A 27,389-nucleotide genomic window follows, 5' to 3' on the forward strand; every position below is an offset into this window, starting at 1 on the left:
TCATACGTCTACTGGTGCCTGGTTAGAACAGGGGACAGCAGCCTGAAGACTTTCAAGACATAAACAACAAGAGAAAGACCAAGATGCCTGTCCAGACCTGCAGGTGAGAGTTTGGGGCCTGCTCCATACGATCCACTCACCATTCCTGATTTCTGGTCCACCAGCGCTTCTGACAACTGCAGAACATAGCCCGAATCTGCCCACTTACCCACTCCAAGCCGGTCCAAGCCAGTCTGGTGGCACCTGTTCCCTTCCCAAGGACTAACCCCAAGCAAGCGAGATCATCATCCCTATAAAATGCAAGGCTCCTCTGCCCGCCTCATCCAGCTACCCAGCTGCCCTGGATCCAGGGGGCACCCCCCCGAGGGCTGGTGGCTCCCTCTGGCCCCACCTGGAAGGCCTATTGCCCCAGCTCCTCAGCCCCAGGAGCAGAGTCACCTGGGTGCGCTCTCTCTGCGCGTGGGATTACCCCCTGCAGAGGACAGGCAGGCAGCGGCCCAGGCCCTGACCCTGACCGGAGGCTCCAATGGGCTGATGGAGGGGGGTCACGAGGCAGGGAGACCACCAGCCGAAGCCACCACCTCCTACCAGAGGGCCACCGTCTACAAGAATGCCGCCCCCCGCCCCCCTCCCCGCCCCCCTGCAGCATCTGGCACAGGATCCCCAGGCACAGGGACCACCCAGACCTGCACCATCCTCTGCGGCCAGAAGCCTGTGATGTGAAGAGGAAGTGGGCCGCCCCACCAAGAGCTCCTGAGCACCTGCCCCCCCTCCACTTCCAAAGCCATAAAGATGTCAACCGCCTCAAAGATGTCACCTAGTGCCCCTCCAGGACTTGTTTTAAACTGCAACAGTATTCTCCAACCCCACACCACCCCCTATTCTCCCAAGACACAGGATCATGTCCTCTCATACCAATACCTTATTTATGTATGCTTTGTCATCTAGAATGTAAACTCGAGGAGGACAGAGGTTTGGACGTTCTGTCTGTTGCTGTCCCCTCTGTCTAGCATTCTGCTGTATACATAATAGATGCTCAGTAAATATTTGTTGAAAGAATAAATGAGGGGCGCCTGGGTGGCTCAGTCGGTTAAGCATCTGTCTTTGGCTTAGATCAAGATCCCAGGGTCCTGGGATCCAGTGCCACAGCGGGCTCCCTGCTTGGTTGGGAGCCCTCCCCTCTCCCTCTCCCTCTGCAGCTCCCCCTGCTTGTGCTTATTCTCTCTCTCTCTTTCTCTCTGTCAAGTAAGTAAATAAAATCTTTAAAAACAAATAAAAAAATAAAAACACAAAGAAAACCTTTGGAAAAAAATCTACTGGGATGAGCACTGGGTGTTATACTATATGCTGGCAAACTGAATTTAAATAAAAAAAAAATTTAAAAATCTAAATGGAAACCAGAAATGTAAAAGAAAAAAAAAACTAATTCATAGAAACTAAACAATTGCCCTCTCTCTTCTCAAAGCAGGGAGAAAAAACCTGATAAATTCATGAGTTTGTTAATGAAAGAGACTGTCCCATCTCCCTTAAGAGGCCATTCTCCCTTCATGTGACAGTTCAGTTCAAGGAGTGGATGCAATGACCTTGTGCAGCTGAAACTGCAGGGGCCGACTGACAGAGCAATTACTCATTTGGCCAGGAGGATGCCTAACAGCTCATAATCTTGCAAAAAGCACCTTGAGAATTTTAATGACCATACAGACTCAGCAGTTTAGTTTCAATTCTAACCTGAAAAATCCAATACTGTCCCACTCTCTCTGTGATGATAACCACTCATGAGTTCAATAGGACTCCAGAAACCCCTAAGCTCTTATCAGAAGGATTCCAGGCCTCTGCTGCCACAAGCTAGCCACATCCAACCCAAATCAACTGCTAAAAACCAAGAAATCAGAATTCATATTCTGACTGCTTCTTATAGTTGGTTGGTAATATTTATCATCCCAACAACAGGATGCTTTGATATTTCTTCTTGTAAACTATGCAACGCTTGCTAAATTTATGGGGAAATGGATAAAATAGGTCATGTCCTACCTATTAAAAAAGCCTGCAGAATATGCAAAAAAGGAACGCTATGAGTCCTGCAGAAAATACTACTTAATATTATTTCACCTCTGACCAAGAAGATCTAGAGAAAATAATTTCAAAAATCAAGAAGCTTCAAGTGGAATGCTGAAACGTTTCCTTATCTACCATCTAGAGTATCAGATACGTTCTCAGATTGAAGCAAAAATAATAGCTCTGGTTTCACAGCATATGGTAAACCAACCACCCAGAAATACAAAATGTATAAATCAGAAATGTATAAAGTGTACTCTACAGTATTTTACCCCAGATTATTTCACTTGCTTATCAATGAAAATTAGAGGATGCCAGAGCAAGATTTTTACCTGCTTTGACAAATGGCCTTGCTATGATTTCTTCATTTAGTGAGCGCGGTATGCTTTAAAGCAACAAATCCCTTTTCTGAGCAACAAGTGACCTTAAAACTTGCCAAGGCCCCGAAGGAAGAGCTCCTGCCTTTTCTCAAGAGTTCACCTATTTATCATCAAGACAACTTGAATTGCAAGGCATGCCAGGATGAGACCAACAGAGCCCAGAACTGAGGGCTACGCTCGTGTTCTAGTCCTGCTGCCAAGACCTACATGACTAAGAAAATGACTTCACCTCTGAGAAAACAAGGCAAGAAGGGCTCCAGGAGACCATACTTTGAACCTGCTCCCAGGGCAAGTTCCCCATATTTTTAAAAACTCTGTGAGCCCTGAAAATTTCCAGAACAAAAGTATTAAAAAGACATCTTTGGGTTTATCTCCGAATGCTTGAAATAATGTTTAGAGTTACTTTGGTGAAGAGGGTGGAAAGCCAGAACAACGTCTGTTCCAATGCTGAGAAGGCTGGAAGCAGAAATGTGCATGTGCATCACCCTGCTCAGACTCCCTAGTAGCACAGTGGTAATGAGTCATCATCAGGAATCTTAAACTGTGCAAGGAAAGGAGGTCAGCAGAATGGACAAAAGGAATCGCCCTTTGGATTTCTGAGGATTCTTGCCACTGGGAAGTAAACAGGACAGAAGACCAATGGGGAAAAAAACTGCGGGAACGCACACAAGCCCCTGACTAGGGATCTCCTATTATGGATCTGTGTAGACACACAGTTGCAGCCTGGCCAATCCTCCACCTGGGATGCACCCCTACCCTTCAGGGTTTGCACAGAGCCTTGCTTCGGCACTTCCTTCCCGACTCGAAGCCCCAAATATACTTCCCCACTCAAAACTCCCTTTTATTTAGAGTTCTCCCTTGAGATGGCCCCAGTCTCAGAGGTCAATGCACTTTGAGGGGTTCCAGGCTCTGCAGACAGAAGTTTTCACTTGAGACATGGAACTCTAATAAGGAAACATCAAAATGAAGGCATGACAATGAAGGATCAGGGCAGTATGAAAAAAAAAATGAGATTCAGGAAACAAAGCATTTATGTAGCTTTCTGTTACTTTGTGTTTTTTACTTATTTGGGTTTTTATTACTTATTTCATTACTTATATTTGAGATGAACTGATGAGGGGTGATATCCCAAAAGAGAGCCTCAGTTGAGGTATAATTTCAATCACAGGTATAAAAACCAGTCTTCTCTATTGGTCTTTTTTTTTTCCATTCCCTTAACTGAAAGTGTAGTGTCATAAATACAGATACAGTATTTCTTCCAAAAACAAAAAAGTATCCCTTAGAGGAGAATTTCCTACCTGCTGTATACTTGGAGTTTGAAATAATTTTTTTCTTAAGATTTATATATTTATTAGAGAGCAAGTGAGCCCAAGAGCGTGTGTGGGGGCGGGGGTGGGCACAGAGGGGCAGGGGGAGAGGGAGAGAGCATCTCAAGCTGACTCTCCCTGAGCTGAGCGTGGAGCCCAACGCTGGGCTCAACCTCAAGACCCCAAGATCATGGCCTGAGCCAAAATCAAGAGTCGGATGCTCAGCCAAATGAGCCACCCAGGAGCCCCTGAAATAATTTTTATTCTTGATTTTCTAGAAGGCAGTCACAGAACAGATGAGTTTATATACTGCAAAGCATGCGAGCACGCAGCCCCAGGGTTAATGCAATACCAGCGGAAGCTGCCGGATTTCAATAAGGGACCAGGTGCTGGTATGTCTGAAGGACACACTGTACTTAGAAAGGCAAGTAATGTGTGGTTTCTCAATCTACCGGACTTAATATGATTAGCAAGAGCCTATATGGTCAATACAGATCTTGGATCACAGGGCACTACAGAAATGCAGCTGCAAAGGAAGGCAGGGGTTTGATTTGGGGAGTTTTTTCATGGTTTATATCACACACTTGTCTGTAAACAAACCCTGGGGTGTGCAACCTAATGGCATGGTCCAGATGTTTCCAACAAGTGTACAAAAAAAATAATATTTTCTTGATCTTTAAGGCTTAAGAGCAGGATATACAGACTATACACTAAGCTTTAAAAGAGAGAGAGAGAGGCAGGGAGGGAGGGAGGGAGGAGAAGAAAACCCCATATGGTGCCAAATGTTGGCAGCTATCTTCTTTCTTCCCAGACAAAACTCTTAGGTCTTGTGAAAACAACATTTCTTGCAAAGTGCCAAAAACAACATAGATAATTGTCGAGATGGCTCTCCTCACCGACGGCCGCAACAGCCTTATTGCTTTGACTATGTGTCCACAGCTAGCCTCTGGGATAAAACTAAGAGCCAACTTTACGTCTTAACCCCAAAAGGCCACCTTTCAGAACACCATCTCCTAGGCTCCTAAAAACGAGTCTTGCATTTTAGGTGCTTTCCTTGAGAACAGAAGAAAAACCTATTGTTTGTATTTGCCCCCCTTCCTCATTGTTCAAATTAAGCTTAAAAACTGCACAGCTTTGTTTCTAGCATAGCAGTAATAGAAAATAATTATAGAAAATTTAGCAAATCCTAAATGCATTTTAGGGAGTAAAATATCGCATCCCCCACTGCTCCCCGACAGCCCCTGTAGATAAAATACTAATAACGTTTTAGCAGACTTTAGTCTTTCTACATGGAAACATTTCTGTGGGCATACATAAAAACACTTAAAATGCAACTTTCACCCTACTTTTTCACTTAACAGTATAGACTGAGCATTTTCCCAGGAGGAGACAACATTTTGATCACCACCCTGTATCCCATGAGTAACAACAATTTTGTATAATTCACAGCATTTCTCACATGGGAGGTTTATTGGTCTACTGGCCACCACAGGACCAGTGTTAAATTCACTGATGGTATGTGCAGCTGAAATATGAGAAAGGTGAGAACAGATTACAGCGTAGAGGAGTGGAAACCCAAATGCCCATCTCTAAACACACTCAGTTCCTCGGTGATTTCTTGTTCTTGTTAAGAAGCAAAAGGAGACAAATCTATCCTCTGGCATCCTAATATTAAGAAGCTTTTGAAAGATTCACGATGATTCCTTTAAATACTCAAGCCATATAAATGTGTGTACAATATAGAAAGTGAGCCATTTAATTTGAATAATGAAGAGAAGTTAAACGCATTCATTACCTTCTGCCTAAGGGTGTGATCTCCTTGATTTACATGCACACTAATGGGAAAGAATCTAATGCTCACTTGTTTTTCCCTTCAGAGCATTACTACCATTTGCGTTGGTCATTAAGGAGTAATCACATAAACACACACACACACACACACACACTCACACATACTCACACACTGTCTATGCTGCAATGTTTCTTTATAACAAACCAGCCTCAGGAAATTATTAATGAGGGGTTAGGAGGTTACACAGCAGTTAAACCCAGAAGAATGTGCAAAGAGAGAACTACCTATTCAGAAGTGTTGGGGAGGACTGGCAGTTTGAAAAGGAATTCTTTGCTAGCCAAGAAATGTTCTATACTGTGCTAAATCAAAATAAAATGAGTCATAACACTTCACATTTCCTAGCGGGGTATTACTAGAATGACCTCTGATTTTCTACGGAAATCAAGAATGCCACGGAGGAGGATGGAGAAGCTGCTTCTCCTTGCCCCTCCTTCCCACCACGGTTAGGGAAGGATCTGAGATGGTACAGATCCAGTCCTGTCCTGGCGGCAGCTATGCTGTTTGTAACTCTCAGCTTTACCTACAGGAAGAGAAGGAGGGGATCAGAAAATAAAAGTAACGTTTGGAGCCGATCACAACACAAAAGTAATTTTGCTCAGAGGTGCAGGAGCACCAGCATCCCCACCCGCCACCAGCACACCCGCTCTACCCCTTTTCCTGGGCCACATATGCTGTTAGAAAAAGCCAACTGTTGTACCCAGTGGTTACAAAGGGATATAGAGCATGCCACCCCAAAATATGCCACTTTGGCACCAGGATTATTTTGAGCTAAGGCAACTGAGTATCAGCAAATGCAGGAAAACTTCTTTGCCCTCCTCTTATGTGCCTAAAAGCAGATCATAAATTTCCTTTTGTAAAGGGGGCATAAACTCCCCCCACCTGCCCCTTTCCCGTACCACGATGAGGAGAGGTACCCTTATCATCGGAGACAGGGAGACGAGTCTGCATAAACAGACCTGACTAAAATAACTCTTATCTCCCATTAGTTTCCCCCATAAATTTCTCTTCCTTTAAAGATTTTATTTTTAAGTAATCTCTACACTCGACGGAGAGCTCGAATTTACAACCCTGAGCTCAAGAGTCACAGGCTCCACCGACTGAGCCAGCCTGGGGCCCTCCCCCCTACATCTACCAGCCAATAGATTTTTCCCACAATTTAAAGCCCTTTGCTAAAATGGTATATAAACCTCCCAAATCTAATTGCTACTTTGGGTTTTCCATTTCTTTCTGTAAAGCCCTAATGCACATAAAATTTAAAATATTAACAAAATCTCTGTGCCCTTTCTCCTATTAATCTTCTTTCATCAGCTTAATTCACACACAGCAGAACCTAAAAGGATAGAGGGAAAGTTTGGTTTGGTTTTGTTTTTTGCCTCCCCCCCCTCCCAACCTGCCTACAATTTAATAGGACATTTGCAAAGCAGTGCTTAATTGGGAAAATCCCACTTACATTCACAAATACATAGATCTCCGAAATGTGCCTGTTAAATTGCTAAATGACTTCACAATTCTGTGAAATGCAAAATTCAGAAACTGATAAAAAACTGGCAAAAAATGTCAAAATGAAAATGTTGATTGGTATGTCATAACAAATGGGCATAAGTTAACCGGGACTCCTGAGTGGTTTCAGGTTGAGTACCATGATATCAACCTATCATATACAATCATATACAACTCAAATGATACATGATAATAAAAAGAAGCCAACCCCTCTGCCTCTATACCAGATGCTCCCCTTAGTTTTGTGATGCTAATCCAGTCAGAGAAAGGTCTTTCTCAATGTAGCCAAAATCTGAGCCTGGAGATCCAGGCTCCGTCTGATTGGAAAGATTAAAATCCTTGTTTCTACTGCAGACTCACTGCACCAAGGTCCAAAGCAAATCATTCCTAAATCCACAGAGGTACTCAGGCCCCTAAAATACACCACACTTAAAATCTTTGGGCCATTTCAAGCACAAATTTTAGGGGCAAAGAGACTGTCAGTGAAATATCTAAATTGGTAGAAAAAAAAAATCCTTCCTCCAGGAATATTCTTCTGCTTCAGATTTCCTTCCCCAAAAAAAGTAAAATGACAATGATTGGTCACATTAGCTTATTTGCTGTGTAACCTGTTTTAACATGTACACTGAAATGAAACAAAAAATGTCCTGTTTACAACATAAGACATTGTATATTTAGGCAAAAGGGCAAATCTGCTGGATTTTAAAATACTGGGTTTTCAAATAATTAAAACTTTTTTCCTAAGGGCTTTTACTAAATAGCTCATTTTACCAACATCCTATTTGCCCTTAAATAAACAAGGTGTTTTCCATAAAATATAAGAGGAATCATGAAACAGTCAAAAACAAAGAATCTCAAGTCACAAGATAATGATGGAGTTAGCCTAAATTATAGGTTAGTTATTACACACAGACATACGAGGATACTGCCAAGCTTCTTAGGAAATACAGTATTTATTGTCAGCTATCGCTGAGGTAGTCACCAACATTCATTACTACGCAGAGAATCAAATAGATACCTTCGAGAACATTTAAATGAAAGTGTATTTTTTGTTTATTCACCAAAAATATTGACAAGCGTTAGAACAATCCAATCATGTTTTAAGACAGAAACTATTCTTTAACCTGGCATCTCTTGCAGTACAAAGACCTAAGTCACATACAAAATGGAAAAATCAATTTGGCGGCAAGACAAGAATGTAAACAGCATACGCCAATTCTCCCCAATGCTTAAGGCACTGTCTGATAAACGAGATCCCTAGCGCTAAACATTCAATAAATTGATCCACTAATGAACTGCAAAAGCCAGTGATCTTCCTCAACTTTCTAATACACGACCAAAGAAATTTCCTCGGTATTTTTTATTAATCTAATTAAATCCTAGATTTAAACACACAGAGGATTTACACAGGTTTTTTTTTTTTTCCAGTACCAAAACAATACATGAAAAGATTAGTGAAAAAAATCTGTGATCACTTAAAAATTCGTGGGCATAAAAACAACCGAATAATTCGTCTAAAAGAAATAGTGAAGCTTGCTTTCTGTTTTGTGTATGTTTAAGACAACAGTTTGCAAAGAAAGCACGATGAATTTTGTCTTTTTAAGGAAACACCAAAGGAAATCTTAATAATAAATGTTTGGAGTACCAAGAAAAGAGCCTAAGCACAATGTTTAAATTACTGGACTCAAAAAATAAAATAACTTCTTAAATATCTTGGATTCCATCCCATCCTAAAAGAAAGATTTACATAGTCAAGCTTCATTTGCTCATGTGAGAGTTACTCATAAAAAATATATATATTTTATCCTATAAATGAGAAAAGCCTCCTGCTTTGCCCAAAAGATTGCCACTTGCAGTCACCAGTAGTGGAAAACTTCCGCTTGATGACTTACTTGATGGTTATATGACCACCTCCCAAAAAGCCCAACAGCCAATCTACCAAAGACATCTAGCACACTGGCTTCTTATCCAGACTGTCTGCTAGACTAGAGTCTCAGCTGAAGGAGAATCAGAAGGAATGTGGCAAGAATCTAGGACTTCCAAAAAGGTCATTAAGAATGCATTCAAAAAAAAAAAAAAAAGAATGCATTCACACTCAGATGTCACATCCACCAGCAAATGTGATTCATCGGCTCCTACCAAACCTGCTGCCCACTGTAGCTTTTGCATTATCTTTGTCCCTTACGTTGCTGTGCAAGTGCATCACGTGTTATGATTTAAATTTCTAGATATCCTTGTCTTGTAAAAGCAGAGAAATGAGATGTATATTCAACAATGCTTCCGAAACTTTATTGTCCTTGAAAATCTTGCCAGATGGTGCTACTTTAAAAGCTGCCATAAAAAGACATAAAATTTAAAAAAGACATAAAATATGTCTTCTTACCAAAAGTATGATGCCTGTTTTTTTTCCAAATGGGTGAAACCCCGGTTGTCTGATAGCATGAGTAAGACACTAGAAATGAAAGATTGAAAATTCCTCCTCTAAGAAACAATCAGTGTTCACTGTCAGGAACCCATACATCTAACTCCCCCAGCGTAGCAACTAATACCAGGATGCAAATCCACTGCATTTGGAAGCACAAAGTCAGTCTTCACCCCTGCTAAACGCCACCCCTGCTAATTCTGGATGACTTCAAAAGGAATATAAGTGAAGACAACTCACTCTCCCTCACAGGGACAAATAAAATGAATGTGAAAATAAAGAGTCAGGCCTCTAAGAGTCCTGAACAACTCTGTTGCCTTAAATCTACTGAGAAATGTGGGCATAAATAACCCTGTGCAGTCTGGGTACCGTCCTTATGTAAATAGCAGAGGGTATGGTTTTAATTTGGTTGTGACACCATAAATATTGGCATACTGAACATGTGCTTACTGCCATGAATTTTGAACTCTCTCTCTCCAGGGGCTGCTTCTGTTTTGTCCACATGCCAGAACTAAGGACTACTTGCCCATAATCTCATATGATCAGAGCTGAGAAAATCGACTTTATTTCCAAGGAAAAAAAAAACACATTCTTTGAGTGATTTTTGGAAATAATGACTTTTTCAAGATTTTTGCCTTCCAGGGGAGAAATCACAGTTGTCAATCTCGAAACCCCAAAGCAAAAAAAAAAAAAAAGAAAGGAAAACCAAACTGAAAATAAGAAGGCACATGAGAATAAATCTCACATTCACTAGAAAGAACAGAAGGAGGAAATCATTCGAAACAAAAATAAGTGAAAGCTATTGAACACGGGCTTCTGATAGTCATGCTTTTCTGACTGTAATAAACGCTAATCATAAAGTTCCCTGTTTAAAAATAATTTTCCTGGAAATGGTACATTTCTTTTTCTTGTTGAGGAAATAACATTCTAAGCAGTCATCACTATAATTTTGCTAATAAGGTTCTTTGTACGTTCATTTTACTCAGGCTAAGCAGAAAGATTAAGAGGCCTTCCAGTGTATCCCCTTTTAGTTCCTCAAAATGAAGCCAGACATCAGTTACATCCCTCGGTTGTGAAATAAAGCATATGACTTCTTTAGAGCCTATCACGGAGGGCCTGTGAGACCAGATGCCAACACTACAACAGAACTGGCGGTGTTGGGTCTAAGTGAGCTGTTTTCACTTCACTTAAAAGTCCTACCACCTAATGGGACACTAAAGCTAAAGATGAGTCAACATTTTATTCTCTGGCACTTGAAAATTATGACAGAAAAGACACCTCCAGAACCAGAATTTAAAGGAGAGACTGGTAAATTCTGCAACACACTGGGAGTTCAGGCCAGGGCGGAGGCCAGAACGGGAGAGCTTGAAGGCTGGTGGAGGAAGCACCTGTCGGACCTTGAGTACACGCCGGCTTGGAACGCGTGGAGGGAGGGACACATGTGGTAACTGGTCCACGTACTCATCTGAACTATCACCAAGGCCTTCAAATGGGTGTCCTTGCCTCCTGCAGCTTCTCTGCATTTTACGATCACCCCGATGTACTTCCTTCTTTCTTTCTTTCTTTCTTTCTTTCTTTATTTCTTTCTTTCTTTCTTTCTCTTTCTTTGAAAGCAAAGAAAGCAAAAATACAAAACCTAAATCGGATCATTCAGTGGATAGCTACTGATCTGGCACAGACAGACACAAGAATACAAAATTGGGGGGTGGGGGTGGGGAGAGACAAGCCCTGAGCATTAGGAGCTGGTGTGGAAAGCATGTAGCTGTCCCTAGGACCTGTAACACGACATCTAGACACTCCCCTTCTTATGTCAGAGTCCTTCACAATCCCTGAATAATCTTTTCAATGGCATTTCCCACCAAACAAAGCTTATTTTTCAGTAGACTTCATGCTTTCTTACACGTCTATGCCTTCTGCTTAGAACTCTCTTCCTTTGTAGGGAATTCTCCTTCTCCTTCAAGACCCAACTCAAGTGATGGCCTCATGAGAAGCCTCTCATGACCAGGATGCGGAACATCTCTAGGTTCCTTTAGCATCGTAAGCAGATCTCTAGCGTACGAAAAGCCACATTGGTTTGTCGACATCAAGTACTCAAAAAGCTACATCTTGTTGATCTGTTTGCAGGATGTGCCATGGTAACTAGAACACAAGGCACTTGATGTTTATTGGGTTGCACTGACTCCTTGGTTAGAAGAACTGCCAGGGAGAGGCAGGGAGTCATCTCTGTGGTGATAAGAGATCAGCTTTGTGCAATCTTTTTACTGGAAAGATTGAGGTGAGATCACAGCAGACCTTGAGAACACCCAGCCAGGCCCCTGTTACTCCAAGTCTGATCCTCAGCCCAGCAGCAGCATCTGGGGGCTTGCTAAAATGCAAATTCTCTGGCCCCTCCAACAACCGTAAAATCAGAACCTGCATTTTAATAAAGCCCCCAAGTGATATGCTTCGTGTACACACTAACGTCTGAGAAGCACTGAGGGAACACAACCAGAGCTCTGCTACAGGATGATTATTCCGCCTCAACCTCCATCATGGGGGTTGAGGTACATGATCCATCACGGGTGGGAGGGTGTAGGGGAAAGCCTTCTAAGGGAGAATAAGGACACTGTGCCGCAGTTTAGGTAACCTGCACCTGACCTAGGGTGATGGCAGTGAGAATGCAGGAACTACAAACATAATTATTCCACCACTCACAAAATAGAACTGTTCTCATTCATTAGCTTGACAAGAATTCTGTGCTTGTTTCATGTTCTGCATCACACATTGGAAGTGTCTGTGAAGGCATCAGGTTGAAGCAGAACAAAGACTTATCCATTTGAAATCGCCTTCTCAGACTTGGAGCTCTGAAAGCAAGCCCAGCTGTGAGACACAGGGAGTTCTCGAAACGTGGGCAACTAGATGCTAGAATGGCACCGCGGGCCAAACAGGACAGGTACCCTCACACCGGAGCGACAGTAAGGAGGTGGCGAAGAGGTCCAGAGTTGTCACATCTGGAGCTTTAATTTCCAAAAGGCTGGGCAATCTTGATTCTGAACCATAGGGTGTTCCCACTTGACACCACTCTAGAACTCGGTGTCTCCTAAGGGTGAACTGAAAAGCCATGCGGTGCAGAAATCTCCGTCCTGGGATAGGGGAAGACCTCCCCTGCTCAATAAAACTCACAAGCAGCAAAAGGAAAGTTGTATTTTGATCAAGGCCCGATAGCCGTGGTTATCCAACAAACCACTTTCAGGTCCATGTTGCCAATGATCACAGGAACACAGAAGATCCCCCTAACAATCCTGAGCCTGCAAACGTCCTGGGAACACAGCCCCTCTGGGGAGTGCGGAATCCACACACTGAGGCCTGTGCTTCTCTTGAGCAAGCGATAGCTGGAACTTGAACCCACCTCCAACAGTTTTCTATGCGGCTTTAATAGTTGTTGAAAACAACACAAAACCAACCCCCCCGTGCAGGGCTAGCAACAGATGCTGGAGCTCCCACAGCAGAGATCCCAGAGGTGCGCAGAGGTGCCCCCACCTTACCTTTTATGGGTTTTCAGGGCACACTTGAGGGACATCAGCACCAGAGAGATAAAGGAAGGGCCACTGAAGGGACCATTTAATTGGGGCCCCCTGGTTGTTTTCCACACCTGCAGCTGGAGAACAGGTTAAAAGTCGCTACTGACTCTGGCTCCGATGAGTCTTTTTAACACGCAGTGTTCCCCGTGCCACTCCCTCCCTATCACTAGGGTTTGCTGAGGGCACTCCAAAATCTCGGCCTACCGGCCCCACTCTTTCCTCCCTCTCCATATCCCAAAACCTACCTTCTCGTCGTCTCCAGGTGGACTGACCCAGCACAAACACCTACCTCGGTTATGGCGCGTCTCCTGGTACCAATGCTTGGCCTTGTGAGGCAGGGCCAGCAGGTCACCACAGGGGCCGACCCCCCGGCAGGGAGCCATGGCTACCAGCTTTCCTGTTCTCCTGTCACTTTCCCACTGGGTCAAAATCTGTCTCAAGGCTCACTTCCTCCAAAATTTTAATTCCCACTTCTTTGCCAGGGATGCTCAGTTCTGTCTAGTTCTGTCTGTCATGCGCTGGCCATGCTGCCAATGCTCTGCTGCCATTTCTCCTGGGCTCCAGCAGCTAAGGAGGGACACTTCCAGCCCAGAAGCCTTATCTCTCGTCACACATTTAGCCGTTTCGCCCCCTCCAGAGCTCTCTCAAACCCATCAAAACAAGTAAACAAAAGGGCTTCTTTCCTCTCTCTTTTCCTCCAGTTTGGAGCCACTCTGTTACCTCCTTCCCTCATAAACCAAAAGCTACCCCAAAGCCTTAAAAACTCAATGTCTCACTTCTACACTTTACTCCATCACCATTCTTGCTCCCACATCCATGCCCCCCATTACACTCAAGAGGTTCCATGTTCTCGTTTTTGTCTTTGGTCAACATTGAAAAATCAGAAGCTCTTTACCCATCAACCCCCACTGTCTTGAATCTCTGTGGTGTTTCACCCTGCAGGCCGGGTTCTTTGACTTTTCTCTCTCCTTCCTCAGCACCCTCCTCCATCTACCTTAAAGTTCTGCTCCTGTTTTGTTCTCTTACTTCCCCCCTCTTCCTCTTTTCTGTCATTTCTCTCTCTTGCTTCCCCCCTCACCCCCACCTTCATGGCTCTGGACCCCAAAGGCGGGATTTCCTTTTCCTTCTAACTGTATTCTTCACTCTTCAGCAACCTTCAGTCTGTCTCCACCTGCTTTACACCCTGAGGACTCAGATTCTGTCTATGGCTTGGGTGCCCGAACCGCCGGGTGGGAAGTCCAACAAGGCGTCTACACTGAAGCACGCAGAATCACTCCCTCTCCTAGTTACTCAAGGCTAAGTACTCCATCAGTGTCCCGCCTGTGGTGTCTCTGATTTCTCATCACCTGCCCACTGACTCTGTTTTTGAGGTCTCGCTCAGAACACATCACATTGGGCTCACCGCATGGCTCTTCCCGGACTCCCCTCCTCTACCCCCTTTCTCCTACAACCCACCCCACTCTACCCTCAATTCTGTATGCACACGGGTCACTCATCTTTCCAGGTGCCTTTGCTCAGAACAGAAGCCTCCCCTGACAATTTTCCCAAGTGTTTTCTAATGGCTTTGCTGTACATAATCTTGCTTTTCCCTCAATTCCCACGGAGCACTGTATTTTATTCTGTATTACAGCGAGCTACATGTCTTCTCACCCCACTCCACTCTAAACTACTTAAAGGGCAGTGACTGCTGAGTCTGATTCAGTGTCACATCCCTCACTGTGCCTCACAGTGCCAGGCAGGTACTGGTGTCCCGTTGTGGTACTCACCTCAGTGCCACGCATTTTCATTTAGGTCCTATATAACCACGCAGAACTCCGTGCTATATAAAACGGGTGGGAGGGTAACTAAGGCAAAAAGATGTGAATTGTTATTTTTTTTAAGGTCACACGGAACCCAACTGAAAGCAGGGCTTAGGGTTTTCATAGACTTCAGGCCACCTCGCCCTAAGTTACTCATTAAAAAAAAGAAAGAAAGAAAGAAATAGCAAGTCACAAATTACACAGAAACTATAATATCCACCATTGTCCCTTGTTTTTTAAGGCTTGTGAAGCTGGAGCAGTTATTTCCGCTGCCAAACTTCCAGCAGTAACACTTACAAGTTGCCAGTAGGGTATGATGCCATCAGTTTGCAAAACTTAGAAAGGCTCATTGAGTTTTACTGAGGTTTCTTACACAATCTACTTCCTTTATGGCCAAGTGAGCCAACCCTGATTGAGAGAAGTCACAGAATGAATAAATGTTATGGTATCAACATAGAAATTATTTCGTCTCCTTCCCTCACTTCAATTTCCAAATTTATTTCTGGCTTCCACCACCACGAGTCATCACCACCAATGCACAGACAGCACCATGCACGCTTACATTCCCACCCCCTCCTCGCTTTGTTGGACCCTTCTGGCACTGCCCTTATACCCATTTCAGAGAAGGTAAATTAATACCTAAAGTAATAAAGTGCCCCTCTCTCTAAAGGGAGACAACTTGAGAGAGGACTTTTTTTTTTTAAATCTACGTCTCAAGTAAGACAAATGAATGTCACAGTAGGTTGGTTATAATAGCGGTTTTATTACAAGATTGGCAGAGTTACAGTCACTGTAAATCATAACTGTTGTTGGATTTCTACTTTACATAGTCGTAGTTATGAGTCTACTCTTGTAAGCCAGAACAATTATTTTACAATTAGTTTAGACATGTCTGAGCCCAGAAGGAAAATTTCAATTTCAATCATCTTATTTTCCTTGAACAGAACCCAGTGCTACCAAAAAACAGGTCAATTCAACTTTTCACGCATGGGTCTCTAACTATTTTCCAAAGTCGAACAAACTTATAAATACAAGTGCTCAAAATCTTATGTTTTCAGAATATAGTATAATATGGCAACGGCGGGTTTCCATGCACTAAAGAAAAACAAACACACAAACAAACAAATAAGCTTGTTATCTCATTTTTAGAGTAGACTATGGTCACGGTCCTATAAAACCTAATACACACCCCTGAATTTGGATTACAAATCTATCACTTAAAACATCTAGTAAATGACCCAATTTGTTTACATGGCCCTGTACCTTTTTACGGCCTTTCCATAAAGAAGTTATTACATCCATTCCCTTTATTTTGTTTAAGAGTGTTTGAATGAGCCCCAGAACCACAAGCCAGTTAAACAAGCTCTCCTCAGATGGACGTGGTCTCATATAATTCACCACTACCGGGGAAATTTTCAAAACAATGTTTGTAGTTTGGAAACACCACACATTCCCATACACCAAAAGTATTTCCTGTACTTTCTGCAGTTTTAAATGTTCGGCAGATATATTAAATAAGTCTTATTTTTTTCCATTTTTCCAAGTAAATGTGGCATTTGCACTTTGTCCAGAAGATTTGCACCTCTGAGTGTTTTGCTATGGTAGGCTGGTCATTCAGAAATGCTTGTAAACGAAGATTGCAAGGGAAATGTGAAATCCATACGCTCTAATTGATTTCCTAGGATGTAAATGCTGGTTCTAAAAGGAAACCATTTTAAAGCAGTTAGTTTAATGGGGTACCCAACTGATGCCTATTAAAAGTTATCAGCACAGATTAAAGATAGATTTTATACCGTGAAAGAAAAGCTTCTCTGAAAAATAAACATAGAGATCATTTGATTCCTTATTTTACATTCTTCTTCTTGCTTATAAACCCCAAGCCTGCTAATGCTCTCACGAGAAAACAGATGCAAACTACTTTTTCAAGGTTTGGCATTTATCAGTTAAGGTATCTAGACTGTCAACATCTCTCGCTATCTGAGTCAGGTTTTGGCCTGGGAAACACCTGCTATTTTTAGACTATTGATTTTTCTAGAAACAGCCAAACAGTTTGCCTGCAGTGACTAACACAAAGTAAAGATACAGTTGAGCCCATCATAGGTATCTCCATATACGTAAAGCTGCATCTGAAACCATAAGAACACCATGAGGTCTAGTCCACGGTTTTGTAGAGGCGATTCATTTTCATGTAGACCTCCACAAATAGAGTGCGCTTTTGTTTATAAATAAACGTAAAGTCAGGAACAAAAGGCTTCAGAGACATCGCTGCTTCTGTAATGGGAACCCATTTTATTACCATTGCAACATAAACATAGTTCCAGTGGAGGAGATCTGCCTCTGGCACATCCCATCTCTGCCTCTGGATGTGCAAAGCAATGCTTTTCATACGTCCACTATCAAATTGTTCTTCTTGTTGTTATAGTATTTACATATCCCAGAACCACTACAAGAAATACAGCTGAATTTGGTCTGTCCTTTGAATGAGTAATCTGATGGTAAATCTCATTCTAGTAAGGAGTCTTTAGTATAGATTTCCATCGAGTAATTTGAAAGCATCAGAAGCTGTTTTCCTGTGTTCTTAAACAACGTGCACCCTACTGGTTACATCTCTGGTTTAAAGCATGATAAATCCGAAATGAATACTGCAGGTTCCCTTTATTTCCAAACCCAGTAAGAAATTTCCAGTAAGGAACTGAATCTTTCTTTCTTCTCATCTGTTTGCATCTTAATCACATTTTAAGCAAATGTTCCTTCTAGTACACTGATTTCAAATATCGTCTGATGCCACAGGAAAAGAAATTATAATGCTTTAACGACTCTGAATTTGCATTTCCAATCACCTCAGACTATGAATGTGTGTGGCAGTATGGGAAACAAGCTGTGATTTATTCCTTAGTGGTAAAAAAAAAAAAAAAGGGATAAGTAATACGACTCTTTAAAAGACAGATGTCCTTATAAATACCCAGCAAAAATAACTGCCAGAAACAACATGAGATAAGTACCACGTAAGTCCAACTTCTGTTGTTAATGGTTTCTGATCTCTGGAGTGACTCAAAAGGCAGGTGCAATGGCCAGCTGGGCATATTTAAGCACAGAAGCCTATCTCCATCTTGCAAACATTGAAAAGCCTAAAATAGTACCCACTCACAAACAAGGCTTTCCTAGAATGCAAACAGCATAGCTTCAAAAAAAAAAAAAATGCCATGGTATCTAGGAAGCACATTCACGAAGGAAACTCCTTCTTCTCGAGTCCTTAAATACCACAAAATATTCCTAGCTCTGTCTATAAGGGACCAGAATGAGCCTCACCAGAGAAATGATGCAGTCACTCAACGTAGCCTCACAGGAATTAATTTTCCACAAAATTTGAAAGCCTTTCCCTTAAAAGTGTTAAGGCTGTTTTCTTCTCCTCTTGCAACGTAATAGCTTCCTTACACTAATTCAGCGTGCTGGGAGCTGCCTCTCTTTCACCACAATCTCCTGATCCCTCACCCAGCCTCATTCCGCATGCCATCCATTTTGTGAATGAAGTGTGAAAACAGCTCTTTGTTTACATAAAGAAGGCCAGGGAGAGTAGCGTGGACGCAGGCTTAGCTTCTTTGAGTGTAACTGAGGCTGTCCAGCCTGCCCTTAGAGCCAATTCTGAACCGCCAAACACCCCTAACGACTGGGACAAACCTGCACCAAGAAGCAGTCAACGACACACCCCAGAGCAGGCCTCTTCTACTACATGTCTGCTTCGAAAATAACTGAAAATAAAGGGTTTTCAGTAGCTCTGAAACACACAGACCACCTTTTCTTTTGTTCTGTTTGTTAAGTGCCACTGTGACCAGCATCAGGGCCTTTCCACTATGTTCTTGCCTCTGCTCATATTCAACACCAGAGTCTTCTGGTCTCCCACAGGATATGCCCTTTCGTGCCTGTGCTTATTCTTTGGTGCAGGCTGTTCCCTCTGCCTAGAACGTTCCCCTCTTTTCCACTCCCAGACTCATTTCAAACTATGTCACCTCCCCTGTGAGAACTTTTCTCCTTGCTCTTCTCTTCCAGGCAGAGTCAACCACTTAGTCAATCAACAGAGGATTTTTGAAGCGAAAGAAGGCACTCCACGTTCCCAGAGCACTTTGAGCACAGCACTAGCAGCCCATGAGATTAAAAGGAGGATCTGTCATCGTTCTCGGATGGAGCTTCTCAAGGGCAGCACTGCATCTTATTCCTTGTGCATCCAGCACCTAGTGCAGAGCTTAGCCAAGAGCAGATGCGTATAAATATTTGCTGAATAAAAACAATGTTCTAATAAAACATTAGACCACTTAACTCATGAAGGAAGAAGCATGTGACTCTGAGTCCTGGCTTGGAGTCTGACCGAGGTCCAAACATTTACCAGCTCTGAGACCTTGGCTAAGCTACTTAGCTAGTGAAGCCTTGGTGTTTTCCCTTATACCTGATGGGGAGGTTATAAAGATAAGCTGTGTGCAAACATTGAGCACAAGTGTGGCAACTAACAGGCACTCCTAGGGTGTCATTATTAAGCACTACAAAACCAGAGACCCACGGAGAGATCTTTAGGCCCGTCTACCCACCCACAAAGAAGGCATCCCAATACTGCCCTTCCTGTGTCTCTCCTGAGAGCTCTCACTGGCATCTTATCAGAACACATCGCAAGCAGCAGCAGGGCAAATCTAGATCCTTGCATTTACCATCAATGTACTTCTTGCTGTCAGGGATATTGGTTTCCCTCAGAAACACAGGCCCTCCTCCCTGCAACAACCCAACAACCCAATACATACCTCATTTGATTGAGAAATGGCTCAACTACCTTCCAATAGGGTAAAAAAAAAAAACAAGTACAAAAAGGAAGGAAGGAAGGAAGGAAGGAAGGAAGGAAGGAAGGAAGGAAGGAAGGAAGGAAGGAAGATAGTTTGACAAGAAAGCAAAATTAGTGAAGCCAGCCTGGCAAAGATGGCTTGGCTTAGACAAAAGTCAAATGTCCAGGGAAGAGGCTGTTCAGTCACCAGGAGAATGGAAATAAGTGCTTGAAGATGGCATATGAAGTCTAGTGTGAAGTCAGGTAAGAGACAGAATTGGCTAAGCTCAATTTGACATGTATTCTCTTGAAGTAAAAGACAAAATGAGCTAATGCTACCAAAAAAAAAAAAATCACTCTTAGTAACATGACTTTAATGATAAGCGTAATTAGTAGAACTCCGGTTTATATATAATCTTTATAGCTCCTTCTGTTCTCAGATTTAGAAATTTCACAGATAAAATTTTGGTCATTTAATCCTATTTTAGGCAAGCCATTCAAGTCCACAGCTATGAATTTCCTTCCTGATGTTCTTGACTTTGAAGAGAAATTTGAACCTCTGAATAAAATATCCTATATATTATAATGTATACAAAAATAAGGTCACTCATTATATACATTCAAAAAAATAACAGAATTGTGCTTTCTGGAGCCCACTTAGCCACATTCATTTACTCATTCCTATGATACTTTTACCAGTGAAATGAAATGTTCAAAATCATTGTTTTAAAAGAAACCTCCCTTGTGGACCCAAGCATTCCAATGTCAACCATCCTCTTCATCATCATCAGTTAATAAACCAAACTATTAGAGTAAACATCATCTATCTATGGACCTAGTATACCTTCTTAAAATAAAGTCTTGGCATGTAATAGTAACAATTCAAAAGGTAGTATTTCAAGTTATTTCCCAAACTCTTCAATTTCTATCCCAATAGATATACTATAATATATATATTATAATATATATGTATCAGTCAGATTATCTGTTATATTTAATTAATGTGATTATTTTGAGATTGGTTTCCCTAATGTTCTTATAAGTGTGTTTCAGGATCAAGGGTGTCCCGTCTCCCTTTACAACCCACAAAGCATGCAACCCCCAGAAATAATAAAGAATGGCTTTTATACGAAGCATCAGAATGTTACAACTAGAATTCCATCTGCCCGTTGGTTCTTTACATAAGGGAAGACACATGACCCACATGACCACATTGGTGGTTTCATAGTTTTGCACTAAACGGTGACCTAGACAGAGTCACTTCAGCTCTCCAGGTCTCACTTTGCACATTGGTGAGGACAAGGCTCCCGGGATCCTTCTAGTCCTACCATTTCACGCACCGTATTTATTGCTAATGTCTAGCCTATGCAACTGTGAGCCACAAGCATAAGATAGAAGGCACACTGCTTTTGGAGGCATCTCAGCCACCTAAAATCTACCATTCTTCAGATCCTTGGTTCATATCGCACAGCACCTCATCTTGAGAAAACACAGAGGTATGTATGTACAGCAATGGCACTTTTTTTTTTTTTTTTTTTTTTTTTTTTTTTTTTTTTAAGCAATGGCACTTTTAAGAAAGTGACCAGCACCCGTTCTAGGAAACATACCCACTTACTTGGTTACAGGCTCACCTGATAGCATGGCATATTATCCAAGATTGTCAGGTAGTACTCTGATTAGCATAACACATCACAACCAATAAATAAACCAGTTTAACCTTCCTATGAAAAATGTCCAACAGTGTAGAAGTTCCAAGACCAAAAAATACATCCTCAAGGATGGCTCTACTATTGTAGTCAACACCATAGTCTTATTCTAATAAGGCCCGACATCCAGAATCATCCAACAAATATTTATTGAGCACATACTATGTACAATCCCGTTCCAGGGGCTCACGCTCCCACAGACAGCAAGATGGACAAGGTCCACACTCTCAGGGAATTTATATACTCTGGGAATGGTGAGTGGGGTAGATTTACAATTAATTGATTAATAACAAGAAGAATAGCAAAGAGTGATAATAAGTACTACGCAGTTAATTAACCTTGATGTGATAGTGAGGGCTGGCTAACTCAGATCAAGGGGTCAGAAAAGGAGACCTATGGGAAGATGATCCATTTGATTTAGATGACAGTAAGCTGCTGCCCATGCATGAGTGTTGCCCACAGAAACAAGAACAACCGATCAAGGCTTGCAATCCCAGGCCATGTGAGTCGCGCCTCCCTGCTTCATCACACTTCCCAGGCCCCAACCTTGACAAGATAGAACAAAAGAAGCTGCGAAAAGGAGGCTTTAAAAAAGGCCACATCCTTTCCTTACTCCATGTCCTTTAAGCCTCAGCTTGGCCTCAGCTGCCAAGCAGGGAGGAGAAAAGAGAAGAGCTGGACCTCAGTATAACTGAAATTGTCAGTGGCTAAAGGTGTGAAGATGGTGACCAACGAATATGGCAGGCATGTGGATCAACCAGGAAGGAGGCCAGCAGAGCTGAAGTAGTATCCTGGACGTCCTGAGTAGTATCCTGAGTAGTATCCCGGACGTCCTGAGTAGTATCCTGAGTAGTATCCTGGATGTCCTATCAAGCATTAACTGTGTAGTTTCTGATTCATAGATGATGGTCAGTTTGTCCTAAAAGGGTAGCACTGGCTCCTTCCCAACCCATTAGGAATATTTCAGTATTTTAACAATCTGTATGGTAGTACTGGTACATACCAACTGAAAATCAACCATTAGAGGTATCCTCAGGAAATAAGAGAGATTCAGAAAAACAAAAAAAATCATAGAGGCAGTGGTAGAGAAAAATAACACAGAGAGACTGTTTAATAAATAAGTCACATAGAAATCACACAGCATTATATAGAGACACTCTGGCTACGTATGGTACTTCCAAATAAAACAACCAGAAGCATCGAACCTAGATGGAGTAGATAAAAGGACTTTTACGACTTCTATCATTTTGGTTAACACAAATAAAAACCCATGGGGAAAATTTTAGCAATTTTGGGAACTTTTGGTGGGGGGGCAGTATGGACGTTATGAATGCATTGATTCTGTTTTTATTGACTTAACACATCGCATTATGATTAGAATTCTGTTTCCACGAAAACTGTGTAAGTTTGTAGATGAAACAGAATTTTAGCACTATAAAAGCTGAAAAAAAAACATGAAGCAGAAGAGAATATAAAGAAGATCTGTAAAAAATAAGTGTCAGGAGGGATGAAATAAGAATAGATAAAGCTAAGATGTTGGTGCCTGAGATAGAAGTCTACAAAGTGCCACCAGTGCCACCACTGGGGAACCCTTAGTGTCAGATCCTGGCCTCTGTTTAAAACTTTTTAACACATAACGTGCTAGTCCCTAAAGCTTCCTACAGACCTGATCATCATCTTTTCAAGGTGAATATAAAATACATCAGGTTAACTGTAAAAGATAACACTTGGTAGGAGGGAAATGTTACCAAAACACAGAATGGGGCTTTTTTGTCACTGTGAAAGACAATGTTCATCATTACATAATGGCACTTTACTTCTTCAATTTCCTCAACAGTTTGAAACCGAGCAGAGAACAAGGAGGAAGTTCTTTAAAAAAAAAATCCCCTAAACAAAATAAATATCACAAAGGTCACGCACTACAACTTATAGACTAACTCGTCGGAAGTCCCTTTAGCGCTGGATAAGATCCTATTTATTCTTGGCCACCATTTGAAGGATTGTGATTATCTATTCTCAGTAAAATAGAGCCTTGAAGCCATGCCCTAGAAAGGGTAGGGGGAGAGGCTTGTTAGGCATAGGCACATGGCAGGAGGAGGAGCAAGCTGGCCCCAGAAGAAAAGACAGACAGCGTAGCCACAAACACAAGATACGTGTATTCAGAAAGGCATTCCTAGAGGATCATTTGTCCCCAAGGTAAATGGCCCTACAGGCCACAAAAGTTCTTGAGTCAAAGAGCACATACGGTAAATGATGTTCATTAGGATAGCCCTAAGTAATAGGGAAATATTCCAAGTCTGCACTCAAGATGGTTAAAGAAAAATGAGAACAGTAAGCACATTTCGGCTCTATGGATAAATTAAAATCACTTACCAATGATACAGTGTGGATGAGGCCTAACTCCATCAGCAACTTTGTGAGTGGTGTCTATATGGGCTATACGCAATCGATAAAGCAAGCTTTGCTTCTTTTGGTTTTGTGATGCGTATGATTCCTTCTCCATCCCAGAACCTACCGGTCTTATGGCAGGCGGTATCCTCTAAGGGCGTGCACGCAGATACTAGCCATTTTTCCCATGGTCATACAGGAGGTATAGGCCAGGAACCCTACATGAGTCAGTGTGCTAATCTTTTATCTCCATCTTTAAGTTACACCTGGAGACCCTTGGTTTACATGTGAGACTTCGGGGTTAGACCTCAGGTTAAGAACTAAGGACACATAGGTAACGTAATATTGGAGGATAAAGCTATTCTCACAGCAAAGCGGCAAGAATTGCAAAAGAGTATTAGGCCCAAAACCACATAATGAATAACAACAGGATAAATGACACTGATCCCTCAAGATGAATTTGGAAGCACCTTCCCACGATCCAACCAAAATCCAAATATCTAGCATTGGCTATAGGCATCAACTTCCATGCATTCATAGCTCAGCTCCTCTTGGGACACCAAGTTAGTAAGGAAATGAGGCAGTCCTGGGATCCGACTGCCTCAATAGCTGAGGACTTAGACTACTAGGGAAAAGACAGTATCACTGGGGAGAGGTCTTTGAAATCCAGAATGACTTCCAGTAGTCACAATAAACAGATCAAGTTGGACATTTGGCACTTCGAAGACCTTTCATTAAACGATGCAATGCGCATATTGGGCCAATGACGTTTCTGTGTGGCATCTCCAGAAGGGTTTGTACTTCCAGAATTGGGCAATCTTCAAAACTGAGAATACCATGAGTGCAATCAAAAATCAATCAGAACTCATTACAAGGGCAAAAACATCCCACATAAGGGAATGAAAAATTCGAACTCACCCACCCCCCCCCCAAAAAAAAAAAAGAAGATAAAGAAGTTCCAGGATCTTCTTGGGACCTACCTGTTATCCTCAAATCTTGGAAACCTGAAGCAGAAAAATCAACCTGAGCATGTGCAGGAAAATAGCTCTATATTGCCCCCTGGTGCTGGATAGTCCCACTTCTCCAGAGGCTAAAAACTACAAGGTGAGTAGTTCTCTACCTCCAGTTACTTCCTGCTGCCAACCCTCCCAAGAGCTAAACATAGCCCAATCCTCTACCCACAGATTAGGAAACAGCCAGGCTATTTTTAGCATCAGGCAACTTAGGAATGGAAATGGCCCAGCCTCCGATGGTAACAGAGTGTGTGTGGCCTGGCTTAATGAACTCACCTCTCCGGAGGGTGTGCACCTCCTCAGTAAAGTGGCCAATGACCCGGTGAGAGCTCTCGGGGGCCCATTACAAAGTGATGATGGTTGGTGGATCACAAGAAAGTATGACAACCAGAGGCACAAGTCGCAAATGGTTTCGGGAAAAGTGACAGAAGCCAGGACAGGCTTGATAAAACAGCGCAGAAGTTAGAAATGATAATGGCACGGGAACGATACAACAGAGAAGTGTGCGGCCACGAATATTGTGCATCGTCATTTTGGAGAAGCCTGTCTAGGAAGAAGCAGCATTTTGAGCTGGACATTTATTTTACGTGAAAAAGAACAAAGGTTGGTCTGCTCTGTTTCCTGCCAGGGTACAGCTGGTGCTGGGGCTCCTTTGATCACTCTCCCCCAGTCCTCTGCAGCTCCTGTGATTAGAGATAGATCCCTAGGCTGCCCTTTGATCAGCAGCTCAAGCAGCCTGCAGGTGCCATGTGCCATCACATTAGCAAGTTGTAAGGAGCGACTGACTACATGAATACTGGCCGATAAACGTGATCACGTGTATCTGCTGCACATACAACACGTCCAAATCACGGCCACAAAAGTTCGGGGAATCCTTATTTAATCTATCCTTGCGCTTTACAACTTTCTGCGCTTTCTTCGGGACGAACAGAGAGCTCGCATTCAAAGTGGAAGCTTTAACAACACGGCCCCAATACATAAAGGGAAAAGTTGCTGTGACTTGAAGCCGCAGCACACACCATTCTGATTTTCTAGGTATGCTGCTCGTGTTCAGTTCCCCCTGGCTAATAAAGTGACAGCATTCTTGCATTCTGAGTAGATGGCACACAAAGCAGTCAAAAAAAAAAAAAAAAAACCCATGCACATCGCTTTTCAAGTAACATTAAGAGCACCACTTGTAAACAGGGCATTTAATATTCTAATTTTAGACAGCCTACATTAACATTGTGGTTTCATGTGCAGTATAAAATTTCTATTTACAAAGTATTCTCGAAAATGACTTCATAATGGTAGATCAAGAGAAAAAGAGTTTAGAAATTGAATGATGTAAATCATATGGGGTTCAGAGGCTAAGCAAATTACACACCCTGAAGCTGCCCTGGCTTTATGAAAGGAGCCTTTCTCCAGCTCTGTGCAATCCCAGCCCAGGGGAACTCGCATCTGAGAGTTTTCTAAACATTTCAGGTACACTTGAAAGCTGAAAGTAATTCTCATTTCCTATGCAGGATTAAGTCGTTTCCAGCACACACAACATAGCAGTCATTCACCAACACATATAAAAACACACACCAGAAAGGTAAGGGCTTTGGGAGCACAAAGGCACATTTGGGGGGGGGGGGGAAGGGGGAGAGAGAGAGAGAGCGCGCAAGAGAGATCCATTTCTTAACTCCCCTTGAAAAGGTCCACGCGGCCTCCTGACCTCTGTTATTTCCTACCTACTTACTGATGAATTGATGCCTTTTCCAGGGTGAGCGCTTCACTGAACGCGGCTGATGCATCCCCTCAAACACCCCCTTTTCCCCTCCCCACGGGAAAAAGAAAAAGAGAGAGAGAGAATCGGAGTGAAGTGCAACGTGCCGAGGCTCATTCATTTAGGGTTCGGGGTTGGGGCAGGTCTTGAACTCCCAACTCCGCAGCCGAAGGTTCTGCCGAGCGCGTCGGCCCCGGCGCCCGCGGTCGCGCCCGGGGCGCCCTCCCCGCCGCGGCCGGCCGTGCCCCCCCCGCCGCCCGGTCCCGCCCGGTGGCAGCCCCCGAGGCCGCGGGCCGCTCGCCGCCCCCGGAGCCCCCGCCGAGGCGGGCGGCGCGGCCGGTCCCATCGCGCAGCGGCGCGCGGGGCCCGCGGGACACACACGCACAGGCGCGCGCCCCGCGGGCGGCCAGGAGCGAGCGGGGGCGCGGGGCCCGACTCACCGTTCTGCTCCTTGTCGCTCGAGTGCTGCAGTTTGCTGCTCAGGCTGGACTCAGCCCGAGTCCCGAGTCTGGGGCCGGCCAGGGCGGATGTCAGCAGGAGAAGCCCGAGCAGGAGCATTTGGCCGAGCGGGGCGAGAGCTCGCGCGCGGCGGGCCCTGGGGAAGCGGCGACTCCGGAGTCCCTCTCACCACCGCCAGGGGAAGGCTGCGCCGCGGGGGGAGCGCCGAGCCTGCTCTGGCCGCGGGGAACCGCAGGCTCCTTTCCACATCATCCCGTCCAGGACTTTTTCCTAGAGCCCTCTTCTGCGTCTCCAGTTTTTGAAAAGGATCAAAGCAAAACCTGGACCTGAACCAGTTTCCCAAGGTTTAAACAAATCCCGAGCCGTGCCGGAGTGGTGGGGGTGGGGGTGGGGG

At 43.3% G+C, this 27,389-nt stretch overlaps 1 protein-coding gene across 2 annotated transcripts in view; it reads right to left on the reverse strand.

Moving 5' to 3' along the window:
• PDGFC (platelet derived growth factor C) overlaps positions 1 to 27,382 on the reverse strand; it is a 198,100-nt gene extending 170,718 nt beyond the window's left edge. The window contains exon 1 of one of the 2 annotated variants that reach the window (XM_038559090.1): positions 26,977 to 27,382. In XM_038559090.1, coding sequence (XP_038415018.1) covers positions 26,977 to 27,094 — 118 coding nt within the window. In that variant the 5' untranslated portion in view covers positions 27,095 to 27,382. The remainder of the gene's footprint in view (positions 1 to 26,976) is intronic. The other variant, XM_038559089.1, reaches the window with a different exon arrangement.
• Between the last annotated feature and the right edge of the window lie 7 nt (positions 27,383 to 27,389).

Source organism: Canis lupus, chromosome 15 (assembly GCF_011100685.1).
Source record: "Canis lupus familiaris isolate Mischka breed German Shepherd chromosome 15, alternate assembly UU_Cfam_GSD_1.0, whole genome shotgun sequence".
Classification (NCBI taxonomy): Eukaryota; Metazoa; Chordata; class Mammalia; order Carnivora; family Canidae; genus Canis; species Canis lupus.